General features: G+C 42.3%; 1 protein-coding gene across 1 annotated transcript; it reads right to left on the reverse strand.

Annotated features, from left to right (window-relative positions):
- Positions 1–207: 207 nt before the first annotated feature.
- On the reverse strand, positions 208–15,627 carry ptpra (protein tyrosine phosphatase receptor type A). The gene is made up of 22 exons (XM_049732715.2): positions 15,197–15,627; positions 10,985–11,031; positions 10,656–10,737; positions 9,929–10,345; positions 7,478–7,577; positions 7,246–7,319; positions 6,752–6,888; positions 6,489–6,579; positions 6,314–6,390; positions 6,167–6,203; positions 5,991–6,088; positions 5,796–5,915; positions 5,554–5,720; positions 5,336–5,471; positions 5,112–5,261; positions 4,943–5,036; positions 4,767–4,843; positions 4,559–4,693; positions 4,368–4,493; positions 3,822–3,973; positions 3,574–3,709; positions 208–3,271 (listed from the first exon to the last, which is right to left on the reverse strand). Exons 3-22 carry the CDS (start codon positions 10,729–10,731, stop codon positions 3,197–3,199), a joined length of 2,475 nt encoding a protein of 824 aa, XP_049588672.1. The 5' UTR covers positions 10,732–10,737; positions 10,985–11,031; positions 15,197–15,627; the 3' UTR covers positions 208–3,196.
- Positions 15,628–15,667: the final 40 nt, after the last annotated feature.

The raw sequence follows: 15,667 nt of genomic DNA on the forward strand, positions 1-15,667 counted from the left end.
CATACTCTAGTTTAGATGGAATGATTTTAACTTCTGTTTTTATCTGATGAGAGTAACTGTATATCACATTCAAGTCATTGCTTTTAGCTCAAAGCAACAGCTTTGCAATGTACATTCTCACAGAACGTTTATCATAAAAGTTATTGTCTATTAATAATTGAAATTCCATCAGGAAGCTATCTTGAATTCAAATAAGCATCATAGATATGAACTGAGAAGAAAAATCTCAAGCACTTTATTAGTTTTGAACAGTATCTTGCTTAAAAAGGCCATCTGGCATTATATAATTATATATAATTTTATCATATATAATTATATACACATATATTCAAATGTTGAATAACAAAACACTAGAAACCAACATAGGCAAATAAAAAGTTGGATTATCTTAAGACAATTATACCAGTTAAAAAATGCAAACAAAACAGCCAATACATTTCAAAATGGTCCCGTTACAATTCAATATACAGCTTTTTTTTTCTCCAAAAAAAAGCAGGGGAAGGGCGTGGGGGTGGAAAGGAAATAAAATAAGAAGGCAGCAGACAGGAATGAATCATAAATAACCTTACATTATGTACAAAGTAGGGAAAATCATTCAACCTGGACCAACAGGAAGATGATGGTCCAAGGTAAACGTCAGCGAGGAAAAGGGACGAACGAGTGGAGACATAAAGACGACATTTAGGTGGAGAGAAGAGTAAAGTCGTTAGTCTTTGCAACCATGAAACGGTTTCCCTTGGTGTTGTTCTAGCCACCTGCATGGGGCAGATGAATTACACCTTTTGCCAATGTTGGGTCATTTCCCGACATATGGCAAGTACATTCCGGCCTCAAAAAGTTGGCTTCTCACAACCAAGGGATATTTTTCATTTCTATGGAAATGGATAGAGCAAGAATGAAAAGATGACTGATTTTGTTTTGGTTCCATGTTTCGCAAAACATTCTGCACATTTTGCTTATATTAATAGAAAAGAAACCATATAAGGTCCCACCACAAAGTAATTGTTTTGTTTTTTTAATACGAGGCACTTTTTAAGCAAAATTGTGGTTTACATGAGTTGGCACAGTGTCATGTTGGCAAAGTGTCTCATGATTCAAACACAGTGAGCGTGACAATTTAGCATAAATCAAGCTGATACTCGTCCGATTCTTGGACTGGTGACTTTACGAGTCAAACGGAGGAATGAAATGTGGGGGGTGGGGTTAATTTCACAATGCACAAACATTAATTTTAGTGGCTAGTCAAACATTTGCTACTTTAAATCCCTACAGAGGATGAATAGAAGGCTTTGACAAATTTCCACAATTTTAATCATGATATGGGTCTTTAATTTCAATCTTTCTTTCTGGTGCACATAGTGCATGAGTCATCTACAACTGCTCCCGACACACCACGAAAAACGCTGCATGTACTTGTAATGATTTGGTACACTGCAAACAAGTTGTCACATTAGAGGCAAATTGTGTTCAAGTGTGAATCTGTTTTAGATGGGTTATCATTAAAGCAATTCAAAAGCGTCATAACCTCTGAGGAGGTTCTCTACCCAATTGCTCGGTGAAAATTGAATAAATTGTAATATGGAAATTGCTGTTCCAAACTGTGGATATCTGTCTTGCTCTCTTTTTATTGTTTTCCAGTGTGTGAGGATGATCTTCATTTCCTGGGTTTGCTCCAGCAAAGATCATGGTTGACTTAACCCCCCCCCCCCATCTTAATTGACATCATTCATTATTTCATTACAATCATCAAAAGGGGATAACCCTCATTTGTAATGGTACTGGTAGTTCAAGTGTGAGTGTTTCACAGAGAACAGCAATTTGGAGAAAAAAATGAAATGAGTAACACAGCATGGCACACAGTGTGGGAAAAAAAAAAGAAGGAAATACCTACTCCTGTTAGAAAACAGCATTCGAATAAAAAGTGGCATTCTTCAACATCATGGTGGGAATGAATGGACATTCTTTTAAAAAGCGACAAAACAGCGTTGCGATGTCTGAGTGATACAAGAAAGGCTCAACACAACTTTTGAGGAAATACTGCTGTGTGCATGTGCTGTTTTTACCTGACATATATGGATAAAAGTATTGGGATAGCTGATCATACAGAAAAGAAAATGGAAGTAAATACTCTATGGATTTGGGCTCCCTTTTACAGGCGAAAACAGTTTACACTCTCCTGGAAAGACTTTGAGGCCGATCTATTTATTCTCTCAATGTGTTGAGGTCAGGGTTCTTCCAAAAATGTTCCTAATTAATAAATTTATACTCTGCGGAGGACTATGCTTAAGTCGGACTGAATGACTCAAGTGTTATGTTTGATTACATTTGCCCGTATATTGGGCAGAAAAAAAACAAAAGCATAATATTTAAACTGCTGTTGTCCAGTCCGACAAAGATCCGCTATAATTATTTTTCCAAGCGCCTCCTTCGCTGTAGAACCAAGTTACAGATAACCTTTGGCTATCTGGTCATACATTAGAAGCCACTGTGACCTCTCCACCAGCATGCATTTTAAATGCAAACAAAAACGTCCTCCGAAAACTGCACCAGGCTGCTGTCAATGTGCGTTTGGTACATTTGAATTGCAAAGTGGTGTGAAAATACTAATAACAATAACGACTAATTCCGTGAGAATGAATTGATCTGCCAAAATCTCAAGTTCATCTTACGCCTTTGTCACTGTACGTTACTACAGCATGGCGCTTCAGATGTTTTCAGTCCTTAGCGAGTTAAAAAAAAAAGCAATATTTTACATAAACCTCCAAAGCATTAGTTTTGTATTCATATAGAATTTTATAATATATATATAGCATTAAAATTTACAGGTGCCACCCAAAAATGCAGCCAAACTCAAAACTGTGTCGGAAAATAAAAGTTAAACGATGCAACACAGTAAATATGTCTATGTAAGTAAAATCATGGGCTGTATTAACAAGAGCAATGTTACAAAATACTCAAAAAGGCATCTCCTTTCTGCACTGCCCTCCCATCCAGACTGAAAACTCGGTTCCCTTTTTCTGCAGCCAGTTTGTCCCATCCACAGAACCGTAATGTGATGTGTCACTTTGACAAGGAAAACAATTTTGCAGCTGGAAGTATGCAGCTTTCTGCACGCTCATGTTCGTGTGTGTTCTGGTGCATGCACGTGGTGTTAGTATGATATGTAGACATCCATCCAACCATCCGTGGCGGGTCTCTATTTGAAATTGGCATAGTCAGAAAAGGCATCAATATACTCCTGGACAACTTTGTAGCAAAATTCGTACTGCTCCTGGAAAATAGAGTGAAAAACATCACATCAGTATCACATTTAAACAAAACCAGTAACTCCATTACTGTTCATCTTCTACATCAGTAATCAATTAAATATCATCAATCAGTAATCGACACCTCCCCTAAAAAGGTTCATAGTTGCCAATTAGTGCCTCATAGTGGCAGAAAAGCTCTACTTTTGTCTAAACTCAACACATCACCATAGTTTCTTGACCCCAAGATGCCACAAGGTGGCAGCAAACGGATTTTTATTGCTTTGGAATGATGAGAATTTTTGTCTGCAATATAAATCTTGCTCACCAGTGTCTGCACCATGTGGGGTCTTTGCAATCTGAGACTCTTGACTGTTTGGAAAACATCCAAAATGCCTTCTGCCTTCACCCTCTCCAGAACTGTACTCAATGCACAGAATGTCCCTGTCCTACCCGCACCGGCACTGCACACACAAGGGGAAAAGGAAGACAGACATTTTAAATCAATATAGATAGCGGGATAGAGATTAAGAGTGAGTGTGAATGATCTGGCTTTTTTTTTTGTGTGCTTCTTACCTGCAGTGTACTGTGATCGGATGGTTGCCGGACTGCTGCTGCTGTTTCTGCACTGCAGCAATTATATTGATCATGCCTTTACCGTCAGTGGGGATGCCCACTTCTGGCCAGCCATGGAAATGAAACAGACGCACTGCTCGAGCTTTGTTCTCCTGGAAAGACGTAAAGTGAAGAAAAGATGAGATTTGCAGTAGGTAAGATTATTGGTATGATAGATGCTGCCCCGGTTGCTAAATCACTGACAAAAACCTCGAGATATTTATCTTGCGGGTGACATTTCAGGCTTAACCCAAAATGAATGCAGTTTTGAATGCACGTGAGCAACTGTTTGGTCTTTTTTGCATAACTTGATCAGTGGCCATGCCACTTCCCTCTGAGAACATCCTGTTTTTTAAGCCTTGCAATAAGGCACTGTTGATCAATTGTTAGGTGTCTACTTGGTACCATGAAGTCAAAATGTGAACAATATGATGAAGATTTTTTTTTTTTTGCCCTCTATCTACACCAGTAATTGAGGGGAACATCTGTTAGTTAATATTTATTTACCCTGTTGTTGGTAACCAGGAGGTCCCGCACTGTGTAGCTCTCACTTTCTTCCTCCCTTTTAAGTTCAATGGAGATGTCACCGTAGACCACCACGCCATCACTGGGCCAATACTGAGCACACTTTTCCTACAAGAGCAAAATCAAAATCATCTTGTGATGGGTACACCAGAAATCCTGAATGCTCCACATACCTGCCCTCTCTCCTCCAGCTCAGTGAGCATGACTATTGAGCAGCTTCTCCATTCCCAGATCATCCTCCAGAAGTCCTCGATAGTGTGCTGCAGGGGGCCTTGGCTTGCCATGTACGAGTCTTTCTGACGGTAGCCCTGTAAGTGATGGAGAGAGGAGTTTAATGGAAGTAGGAAAAAAAAAACGTAACGAAGCTGCTTTTGCACTCACGTCAATGAAAGATGCGTTGACATAGTCGGTGTTCTCCTCCCCTCGTTTGACCGGAATGATCACTCTGTTGAACTCGTCTATGAAAACGAGGAAGACGCGATTTTGTGTTAAGTGTTCATCAGACCAATAAGAAGGCATGAAACATTCTGCAAAACAGCCATGACAGCTTCACTCACATGGAATGATCTGTAGTACTCGGTTCTTCTTCATGTTGGCAGGCAGATTGCCTGTTCTCATCTTGTCATTCTGGATTTTGATGGATGTCAGTTTCTAGAAAAGACATATTTGATTAGTATTAAGGTTAAAAGCGATGCTCTTTGGATGCAAATAAATGCATGGACCAACCTTGAATTCAGCCTCCAAACCACTGCAGCCGGCTCCTGGCGAAGGGGCGTACAATTTAGCCAGGTGGGACTCCAGAGAAGTCACCTCCAGCTCAGTGTCTCCGTACAAATAGTGCTCTAACAACGCTTGGAAGATGAACACGTACTGCATCTGTCAGAGTTGAAAAACCAAAGGAGGCATTTGGATTGATTGGTTCAATTCATTTAGTCCCGAGTGAGACTTACATCAGTCTGGACCATCTGACATCTCTGGGCTCGAATCCTGGTGACAAATCCAAACACGTCCACCTTTCTCTCGGTGTTCATCATATCCAACATGGCATCTATCACCATGAACGTACCCGTTCTTCCCACTCCCGCACTACCGTGGAAGTGAGAACAACCTCTTGTGAGTTGTACAGCATGGCGACAAACAAAGACACATCGACTGGCCGGATACTTACCTGCAATGGACCACAATGGGACCAGCATATTGAGGGTTGTACGTTTTGACTTTCTTGAGAAACTTCAGCATACCAATGGGCGTAAAAGGAACGCCGAAATCCGGCCAGCTGGTGAAGTGGAACTGAGTGACGAGCCTTTGAGGCTTTTTTCCAGATACATCCCCAACCTGAAACACAATCAAAGCATATCCAGATTCATAAAACATATTCAAAAACAGACATCCATCCACCCTCGCTCTCACCTGTTGGATACAAAACTTGCGGATGGTGTAATCTACGAGAACCATTGTGTCTTCCACAGAAACACGGATGTTCCCATACGTCCAACAGCCCTGGTCCGGCCAGTACTGGGCACACTTACACTGAAACACAGACAAATAAAAATTGGAAGACACCTGAAAACTATTACGATGGGAACTTGAACTACTGCGTTATACCTCTTTCCTCTCCTTCAGATTGGTCACCATCACAATGGTGGCTGTGTTCTGCTCCCAGATCATCCGCCAATAGTCATTTACTGTTTCCTCCTTGGGTCCTGAGATTAACGCAGAGATTACCAATGAGTTTGATCACCACAAGAGCCACTGTAAACCTGGTTGCAGTGATATGTTACCTTGAGCTGCAATAAACTTATTCTTCTCTTGGTAACCCTGCACAAAAGGATACAGAAACGAAGCAGACAACAAAAGAGCAAAATTAGTTTAAAGTGAGAGCACAAGAAACACTATTTAGTCAATGAAATGACTCCTATTGTACAAACATTTATAAAGGAGGCATTGATGAAGTCAGAGTCTGGCACTCCTTCCAGTGATGACAGATGTACCCTGGAGTGATCATCTAAAGAAAAGAGAAAATATTTATTTTGAAACACTCATTACAACACTTCCCAGTTTTGTCAAAGGGACAAGTGTCGCCGAATTTAGTGGTTTGCTTACAGGGCAGGATGTTGACATATCTGTTCTTTTCTTTATTCTCTTCCTTGGATGCGGCATCACACGTCGCCTGAATGGGGCAGACTGGCAGAGCCTGGGCAAAAAAAAAAAAAATCATGCATGTAATATAGCAGAAGACCAGCAAGATTAATATTTGTTTGTTTTTGTCTTTGATTCATTTTGAGACCTTACAGCATATACATATACTTTTGGGCCGAATATACATTACAGGTGTTAAGTTGGGTGAGGGTGTATATTTATCGTACGTTAAACTCCTCCCTGAACAGCTTGTTGTCATCAGCCATGCGACGATTCATTTCTTCCTCGAGCTTGTCGACAGGAAGGGGTGGGTACTTCCTGTTTGTGCTGGGAGAACGGGCCAATAGCGGAACACTCTGGAGTTCTGCACCGGCGGGTAGGAAGCAAAGAAGACAGAAGTCAGGAGAGGAGCAGAGAAAGGTTGGAGAGAGACAACAGAGTTGTCCTCAGGTAACTTGAGGTAAATAAACTTTGTTTAGTTTGTACTACTTTAACACCACCAGAGGGCGCTGTGAGAACACTGATTAAGTGTTGGCAGACAACAATAGGATTCTGCCAGCAGTCAATGAAATGTTATCAGATCAGGGAGCAAGAGCAATCGAATGTTACCATAAGCGATCCAGGCTAACAAGCTGGAGCAAGCCAGCGCACAAAATAGCTGATATTGCACTAAAACACGACAATACTTGGCAAGCGAGTACTTATATCTGGGGACATGTACCTGTATCATCTGATCTTCCATTGGTCAATCTGAAGGAATTGGAGTGGCTTCCTGCCTGCTTGTATTTTTTAAACCTGCCAGCCAGCAAAAACATAATGGAGACGCACTTGGTGACATCATCAAATTTGGTTGCACAGTAATAGATTGTTGATTGATTGCAATGGTGACAGCAGCATTTCTTTGACGATCGCCAGAAGTTTCTGACTGGAGAATCGTTATGCGTTTCGCTTACCTGAGCATGTAGAGGATGATGATGATGAATATAATGACCAACAAGGAAGACAGGGCCACCATCACCGCTATGATTGGCATTTCATCAGGAGTGGTTTCGCCTTGGTGAGGGACAAAAGGAGGAAAAGGTTTAGGATACTCTGTATGGTAATATAATGTTAGTTGTAAAATATTACCTTAGCGATAAATGTTAAATTAAAGCAAAACTAGATTTCATTGAATTCCAATCTGCACCGTATTGTATTGGTGGGGTAAAAAAATAAATATTTAATGACTAAATAATTTATCTAAATTAAACATCTCAGAAATTGTGAAAATATTACATCTGGCCCTTCAAGGGCAACCATTATGTGACAAACCCAAAAAGTAAAATAAAAAGTTTACAAACACTGGATAGCTTCAAGATAACCAGCTGCTAGCTGGCTTTGAAATAAATATACATAAGTAGAACCTTACAGCGTCTCATTTAAAAATGTACCGTGTGCTTTCAATTCATAACTTGAGCTTTGACTTACTTTTTCTTTAATTAAATTCTCCTCTAAATTATTCTATGAGACCGCATATAAAAGAAACAAGAGGCAAACAATGATTTCAAGATTGCTTCTTTCGGTAAAGGCTACGTGTGTTAATATTTAATTAGCATTCTCAAGAGTAAAAAAAAAAAAAAGAAAAAAAAGTGCAAGATGGTGTTTTTTAGAGCATGTTTTTGTGACGAGTCACAAGCAAAGTGACGGCAGACAGAGGATGACTGTCGAAAGTAATGAAACATTAAGGATGTTTACTGTGAATTCCGCATGAATTATTCACAGCATGAATGGTAAATGATCTCTGCATGTCAGAGGCAGTATGAGATTCATTTTCCTTCATACAGAAGTGTCTAGTGAAGGGCCATCGATAATTACGGTGGCGTACAGTCAGCATTATTTTGTAGGACAAGTTACATTTTACCGCTATGTATACATTTCTATTCCACGCAAAAGTTCTGACTTTTTTTTTTTTTTTTTTCCACTGCAATAGTTATTACAAAGGACATGCGTTTTGCCTGACCAACAACAGTAGATTATATCAAAGAAAACACTGGCTGTTGTTTGTTTAGCGGCCGCTCTGTAAGACACAACAAAAGAAGAGAATATTCCAGACAAATGTATGCTAGTGCTGACAATGCACAGACAAAATTGTCAACTGGATATTCAAGAAAGCTCTTCGGATTCCATGCGGGTCAGAGAATGGACCGCTTGACCCCGCGATGTAACATTTTCACGCACAATTCCCAGTTCTTTTCAGTGTTCACCCTGTGACAATGTGCACACTGAGGAAAAGAAGAGCGCAGCAGGCTGCGAGCATCATGCGGACCTGACACAGCCGTCAGGCATTTAATAGGCTCGGCGACTATTCCACAAAAGGCTCTCAGACAGCCAGAGGGTGACAATGGAGAAGTTACGAAACACCTCGGAACCCAAAGTGATTGGGAGTGATTGAGAGTCAGCACGCAAACTTAAATTTTGGCAATTCCTGCGAGGGGAAAGAACCATCTTTTCAACAACAGCTTGCTAGTCCAGATGGATGGTGTTCAGCTTCTTATGGATGATCGCTTAAATGGAACCCCGTCACGGCAGGATATTTCCAGAACTGCTACAATGTCTAAAAGCGGAAGATCTAAAATATTAAAGTTAGACTCTTGACCAGAAAGCTTCTTGGCTTTTCTCTTGCTGCTTCTTTGACAGCCTCCGCAAAGACACGTGGAAAATCATGTCGTACTTATATGCCCCAGGAATCATATTTAGAGAGGACTCAGATGTGATTTTATTTTTATCTGAGTAACAACATCTATTATTCTGGGCAATAGGTGAGAAACATTTGACAAATGTGTCTGAAGATAAAATAAAATAGTAGCCAGACAGCACTGGAAAAGAGTAGAGGAATGATTTGATAGCTATGCACGTGCTGACACACATGATGTCTGAATCACTCGGAGGAACAATGACAGTGAGTATAAGTCTGGCTACATGTTCTATTCATCCACGTTATGAGACCAAAGCCCACAGCACGGTAAAGTGCTTTTCCACTGGAGAAAAATGAGTCACTTCCTCTTAGGTCACATGAGAAGGCAGACGACCGTGTTATCTTGCTTCTTCAAGGAACTAAGATCTATTGAGGGATACTCTCGCGGAGGACATGGAATCTGTTGATGCACGCGTTCCTGTGTGACTTTTCAACTCAATGGCAAATACTATGCGGAGGTCCGCTGTGCTTCATCATGCTGTCAAAGACCTGATTGATTTTTGGAACGATGTCCGATAGCAGTGGAGCCGAGGTCAAAGATCAAAATGGGTACATTGGAAGAAGTGGATTTAAAGGGACCCAGGATCCTTGAGGGTCGATCGGTTATAATTTTTCAAGATATTTCCTCGGGTGATGTAAATTAAGAAATGAGTAAGGCACTGGTACTCACCATGCGGGCTACCATCTGAGGTGTAATCCCTGTCAGTTTCTGCGGTGGTCTCCGTCTCCATGGTCATGTCATCATATAGGTCAGGTGTAGGGGTGTCTAGAATGGATGGTGTGGTCCCATTCTCACTGTCCACTAAAGTGGTAGGAGATGGAGTCACTGGGTTGTGCGTTGGCAGAGGGCCACCAGTCGGCGCTTGAGGTGGGGGTGGAGGAATTGTTGCCAAAATGATGGTGGCGTTGGGACCTTCCGCTTGGACATCCTCGCCAACGGCCGCTTTTACTATTGCTGTCGTCGTCGGGGCGGCTCCCAGGGGCGCTGTTGCCGGTGGCACAGTGGGGGATAGTGTGGGTGCGGTGGTGATGTTGATGACACGTGCCGTGGGAGGCTGTGTTGAGTTTGTAGAAATATTTGGAGTACCTGGAGAGTAATGGGATATTAAGTCAAGCACGATAAAGTGGCTTTCTCTAAATTCTTTCTAAGAAGTTTCAGAGACATTCGATCCACTTAAGATGTCTGCCCAGCTGAATTAAAACCCACTCGACAAAGTCTAGTCATGATCCTTTCCTGACTGGAGGATTACAGTGTTCTGCCGCTAAAGCATGGTTAATCGCTGGCATCCTTACAGATTTTTAAGTTCTTTTTTTTTTTTTTTAAACAGTCAATTGTGCTGCAATGGTCCAGTGGAAGACAATTGGCACTTATTGTTAATGTTGTGTTTGCATCTTACTTGTGACCAGGACATGATCTTGGGTTGAGACCCCGAGGGCGAGACCTAGCAACAGGAGCAAGGGACACACACCCATTCTGCCCTATATCAAGGACATAGAAGAAGGACATGAATCATTTTGATCATGTATAACTTCTAGTTGTGGGAAAGCACATTTTTTAAAAGTAGCATCACTTGAATTAGTAGCTATTCCACTCATGCATTCTGCATTTTGTTGTGATTCACTGCACATATTTGATTTATTGCTTCCCTATGCCCAATCATTGTTCTGCTTTGTCAGGTTTATCTTGTTAAAGCTAAACCCAAGTCCAAGATTTGCCCGTGCTTACCTGAAAAAGCGGAGTTGAGCTCAGTCACTCATTCGCACAGCAGTTTTCTAGAACACAAGGGAGGACAAAGTGTTACGCAGAGAATCACCATCTTCACCATGAAGAAAAGAGTAAGTTACATGCAACGAGTCTTGTCAGGCATCAATTAAAAATGTGACGACTGACACGTGAGACTTAACCCTCGGCTTTATTTCACCCTCCCTTTTCTGAAGAAATTACAAAATCATTGTCAGCAGAGGCCGACATGCTGCTGCTCCCCTCTTCGGCATGTTGTGGCTTGCCTGACTTCCCTGTGAGTATTTGTATTAAACCCGACAAACAAATATTGGTCATTTACCCACCAGAACAAGGAAAATAGCAGTGTTGGCACATTCAAATTTGGATGACGTCCACGAGGATTGGGAGAAAGCACGACTGTCGTTGAGTGAAAAGAAGGGCATACAAACTGTAATCCTGGATCCTGACCGAGACGGTGGTCTCCCAAACAAAACTGTGATAATCTGTGGTTTTAATCTCATGATTTTGACCCTGGAATAAGCCGGTCCATCTGCTTGTTTACAGATGGGCTAGGACCGGGTGAGCTGCACAACATCCCGTGCAAATCTGATGCTTTAAACGGAATATTATTGCCTAAGTGGGTAGAGAACAAATTGGGTGATGAAAACATAAATGAAGCTGGTTTAACGCTGGCATCAATGAGCCGGTTTAGCAACGTATCAATTGCCTACGACCTTATTACTAATATTGAGTGCAAATAACCATCCTCATTTGCACTGTGAAAATTTTAATGGCAAGAGTGCCATGTTGCAAATTTACAAGTCTTGCAAAGTCTTCACCTGAGTGTTAGTCTTTTATCTAAAACCTTTCGGTTTTGCTCCCAGTAAAAGGCATACACTGAGAAAATACTGCTTATTTAGGACGATCCAAGAAGAACGCAGAAGCTATTCTTGACAACAATGACCTTCATTTGATCACAGTAGACATTTTAACATGAAACTTGAAATGAGTTTCCTGTGCAACGAACCTGATACCTAAACGCCAAGTGAGGCCAGTCCGCCCACAAACAACTAATGAAGACAGCTGCTTCGCTGCCTGTGGCCAAGTGTAGACCTCATAGGAGTGAAATCACCCAGCAGTGAAAGGTTCGGACTGTTCACATGCCATTTCATTCACCGAGTCAAAAGAACTCGTATTGTTACAAAACAAAAGATGCACCATTTCCTATTTCACACGGTACTGGGCAGCAGACGGGCGGTTCGGGACATCGAACTGTACTGCGTTGACGGGAATAACTTGAACGCTATCAATATTGATGTAGCAAAATCAGCAAAGGTCAATTATAATTGCTGGAGGGCCTGGCGCAGGCAATACTTCCAAAGGTCAAATGTACGTTAAGGCTCCATTCGGCAAAATCTTTTCCTCTGGCTTTTTTTTGCAAGGCATTCTGCTCAACTAGAGGGTTCAGAATAAGAAAATGGTGGTCTGTCTCTGTCCATTCACTGCATATTAATACACTTTCTATGTCTTGAGAGTAGAAGGGAGGGGTGTCTGGGCCAGCAAGGGATACTGTGAATGGCTCTCTTCACAGGAGGCAGACGTGAGCCTAACTCGGGGCAGCTCGGACGCTTTCTTTGAAACAGACCACAGATTATATGTCCCCGGTGCCGCATACAACAGCCGCAATCGTCTGGACTTCCCTGGCTGAAGGATGCGACTCGGTGCTGGTGTGGTTTGGGCTCTTGCTGGCTTCATTCATCAGTCGGTGGCTTGTAGGATAAACACAGAGCTGCTATTTGGGCTAATTTCACCATGGGTGGCCTTTTTTCTAACTTATGAAGCTTAAATTGGTGATTGGCTGGCATCGGGCTCCGGGGGGTCATAAAAATCACTGGAGTAAGTTAAAGTAATGAGTGAGTGAGTGAGTGGCTTTGCTCTACGTCTTCTTCATTGCGGATTTCTTAGGGAACATGTGGGAAGCCTCTCATACATCACCACACGGAACACAGAAAGGATGTGGAGGTGCAAAGCAAAGGCTCCCCACAGAAGCCACAGTGACCCTTAAGCGTTATGTGGGGCCAAATGACGAGATGAAGGCCAAAGACAGGCCCGGTCGGTTTGTCTCACTCCAATTTGAATTTAACTAAGACATCATATCTTCTCATGTAAGTTTTTGACTTCCTACCCAGGCAAAAAAAAAAATCATGTGAAAGCTATGAATAGCATTTAAGATGGTGTTGCAAGTACCAGTTTGACTTCTGCTTCCTATTTCTATAAAAAGAAAAAAAAAAAAGACCACCAATGAGCACAGTCTTTAACAATGGGGAACCAAACCGCAAATTCACATATCAGACTATCCCACCACACTTGTCTCCTCCTTTTCCTCTGAAAAGATAAGAGGCCTGTGCAAGACGAACAGACATCACGGACATGACAACATGGCAGTGTGATGACAGTACATTCCCCAAATCCACTTAATATCCTTTCACTTTGTGGGCTGGTACACAGAAAGCCTCTTTACTGGCACGCGTTTCAGACTTCTTTCGACTTGGTTTAGTGAGTTGACCGACTTTGGGTGTCACTTTTTTTTCCTCATCACTCCAAAATTCAACTCGCTACTAAGCGTAGACTGCGTTAGTATTCGCCTTTTTCCTGAAGCAATAAAAATGTTTTGACAGCAGCATATTTCATAAAAGCACTCCACAAATGACCTATTTACATATTTAGAACAAAAACGGTGATTTCAAGGCCTGTATGCTGTACTTCATTTTCCTTTCAAATTTTGAACTGGGAAATAAATACTCGTAATTTATGCACAATAAAAGGACTCGTTTCTTCTTCCGATATTTATGAGTCGTTTGTGTTCAGAATGATCTGGATGGAGCTGTATTTGTCTCCTCTGGGGCAGAAGCACAGTGCCCCTCCATGGAAAAATCTGTACGCCTACAGGTGGAAACAAAAATACAGTTCACGTCCCTCCCAAAAAGTCAATTCCTGTCACTGTGCCAAGGTATACTCTAGCTGTCCATTTGATACTGACGTTTATCCCCAAACGAGGCCAATTCTGAAAAGTATGATGTGAGGGAGGGTCACTGGAGATGCAAAAGACAGAAATAACACATTGTCTATAAATAGCTTGAAAACCGTATGGACAGCAGAAGGGAGATGATGCTGGCACACTCGTCCGTTGATACAATGAAGCGCTATAATGTGCACACAGATGGTTCTACATACGCCATTGTGACGGAGGGGGATGCAAACAAATGCAAATCGTTGGTGTCAGGCTGAATAACTTCATAGTGCATTTGAGTAAAGATAGACTCCTACACTCCCAAGTTAAGATTGTTGGACAGTGTCAAAATGACGGGATCTAGTGGAAATGATAGAGAGGTACATTATGCTTCTCAGAGAATATACCCAGATGTGATGAGTCAAGCTCTGTCGACACAGCAAACTGCGTTTTTTCAGTGGTTGCATTCCAGGTTCTTCCGAGTGCATTCTTCCTGATCATGCATCACTTTTGACAAGACTTGTGAACACTCAAAAGAAGACCCTGTACCTTACATTTTCACTAAGTGCGAGCAACTATTTAAAATAGTGTGCTCTGTTCCAGGGGCTGTTAAACGACAAGCCAAGACAGGGAAGGGGGGAAACTTCGGAAGAGGATCTGAAGGGGAATTCAGTTTCCCTCGTGGACGCTGTGATTTGACAGTGCTAGTATACTAATGTTGGGGTGACCTTATTCCTTTTGTGGCCCCTGTGTAAAGGCCCCCCCACCCACTCAACTATCTCCACTCGCACCCTCTCCAAACATGCAGATAAACACAGTGGTGATCGATACAGTGGACTTCTCAGCGGGACAGAACTCGATCTCTCTAAACTGGCTTTTGTGATTGCAGCACGGCAAATCACTTCTGGTTCGAAAATCATCTGTGGATCGTTCTTTCCTCACAGCCCCCCCCCCCCTTTCACTAATATTTCCCTCCCTGCCTCCGAGCTACACGTCGAGTAGTAACAAAGAGGTCGTACAACTTGAGGTCTCTGGATTTTTCCAAACATAAACATGGGAAGTCTCCTCAATGTTAGTTAATAAGTAGGGTACCTGTGGAAAAAAGTAATGGCTAAGGTTGACAAAAAGCAAAAGGAAACATGATGATAGCCGACATCGGAACATGTGTAAATCAGGCTTGCAACAACCCAAACAACAAAACTCACCAAGACTCCAGTAACGCCCAAAGGAAGCTCTGAAGGAGGGAGGAAAGGCCAAAGAAAGTCGGAATGTGGGCCCGATTGCTTGTCCACGCTATCGGCCCCGGCCCCTGTCTCCACACCCCTGGAGCCTAGAGGGAGAGCGGGGTGGGGGACCTGGCGATATCAGAAGAGGGAGGCGAACGAGATCTGGGATACGCCGCCAACACTCCGCTGTCAGTTGACGTGGTCAATCCAAGAAAAAGTGTCGCAATTCCGATTAAATTCCTCAATCCGCCCTCATGGATCGCCGCTTCAAGATGTGTCCTCCGGGCATATTCGGGGCTAAATCCCACAGTTGGTCCGCACGGGCGCGTCGGTCGACCATTCTAGACCGCCATGTTGTGTGTCTGTTTGAGGAAGAATGGGAAGCGAGCGGCGTTCTCCCAAAGCAGGCCCTGTCCTACTCTCCATTTGCTCCTCTGTAAACAACAGCGA

Source organism: Syngnathus scovelli, chromosome 11 (genome assembly GCF_024217435.2).
Source record: "Syngnathus scovelli strain Florida chromosome 11, RoL_Ssco_1.2, whole genome shotgun sequence".
Lineage (NCBI taxonomy): Eukaryota > Metazoa > Chordata > Actinopteri > Syngnathiformes > Syngnathidae > Syngnathus > Syngnathus scovelli.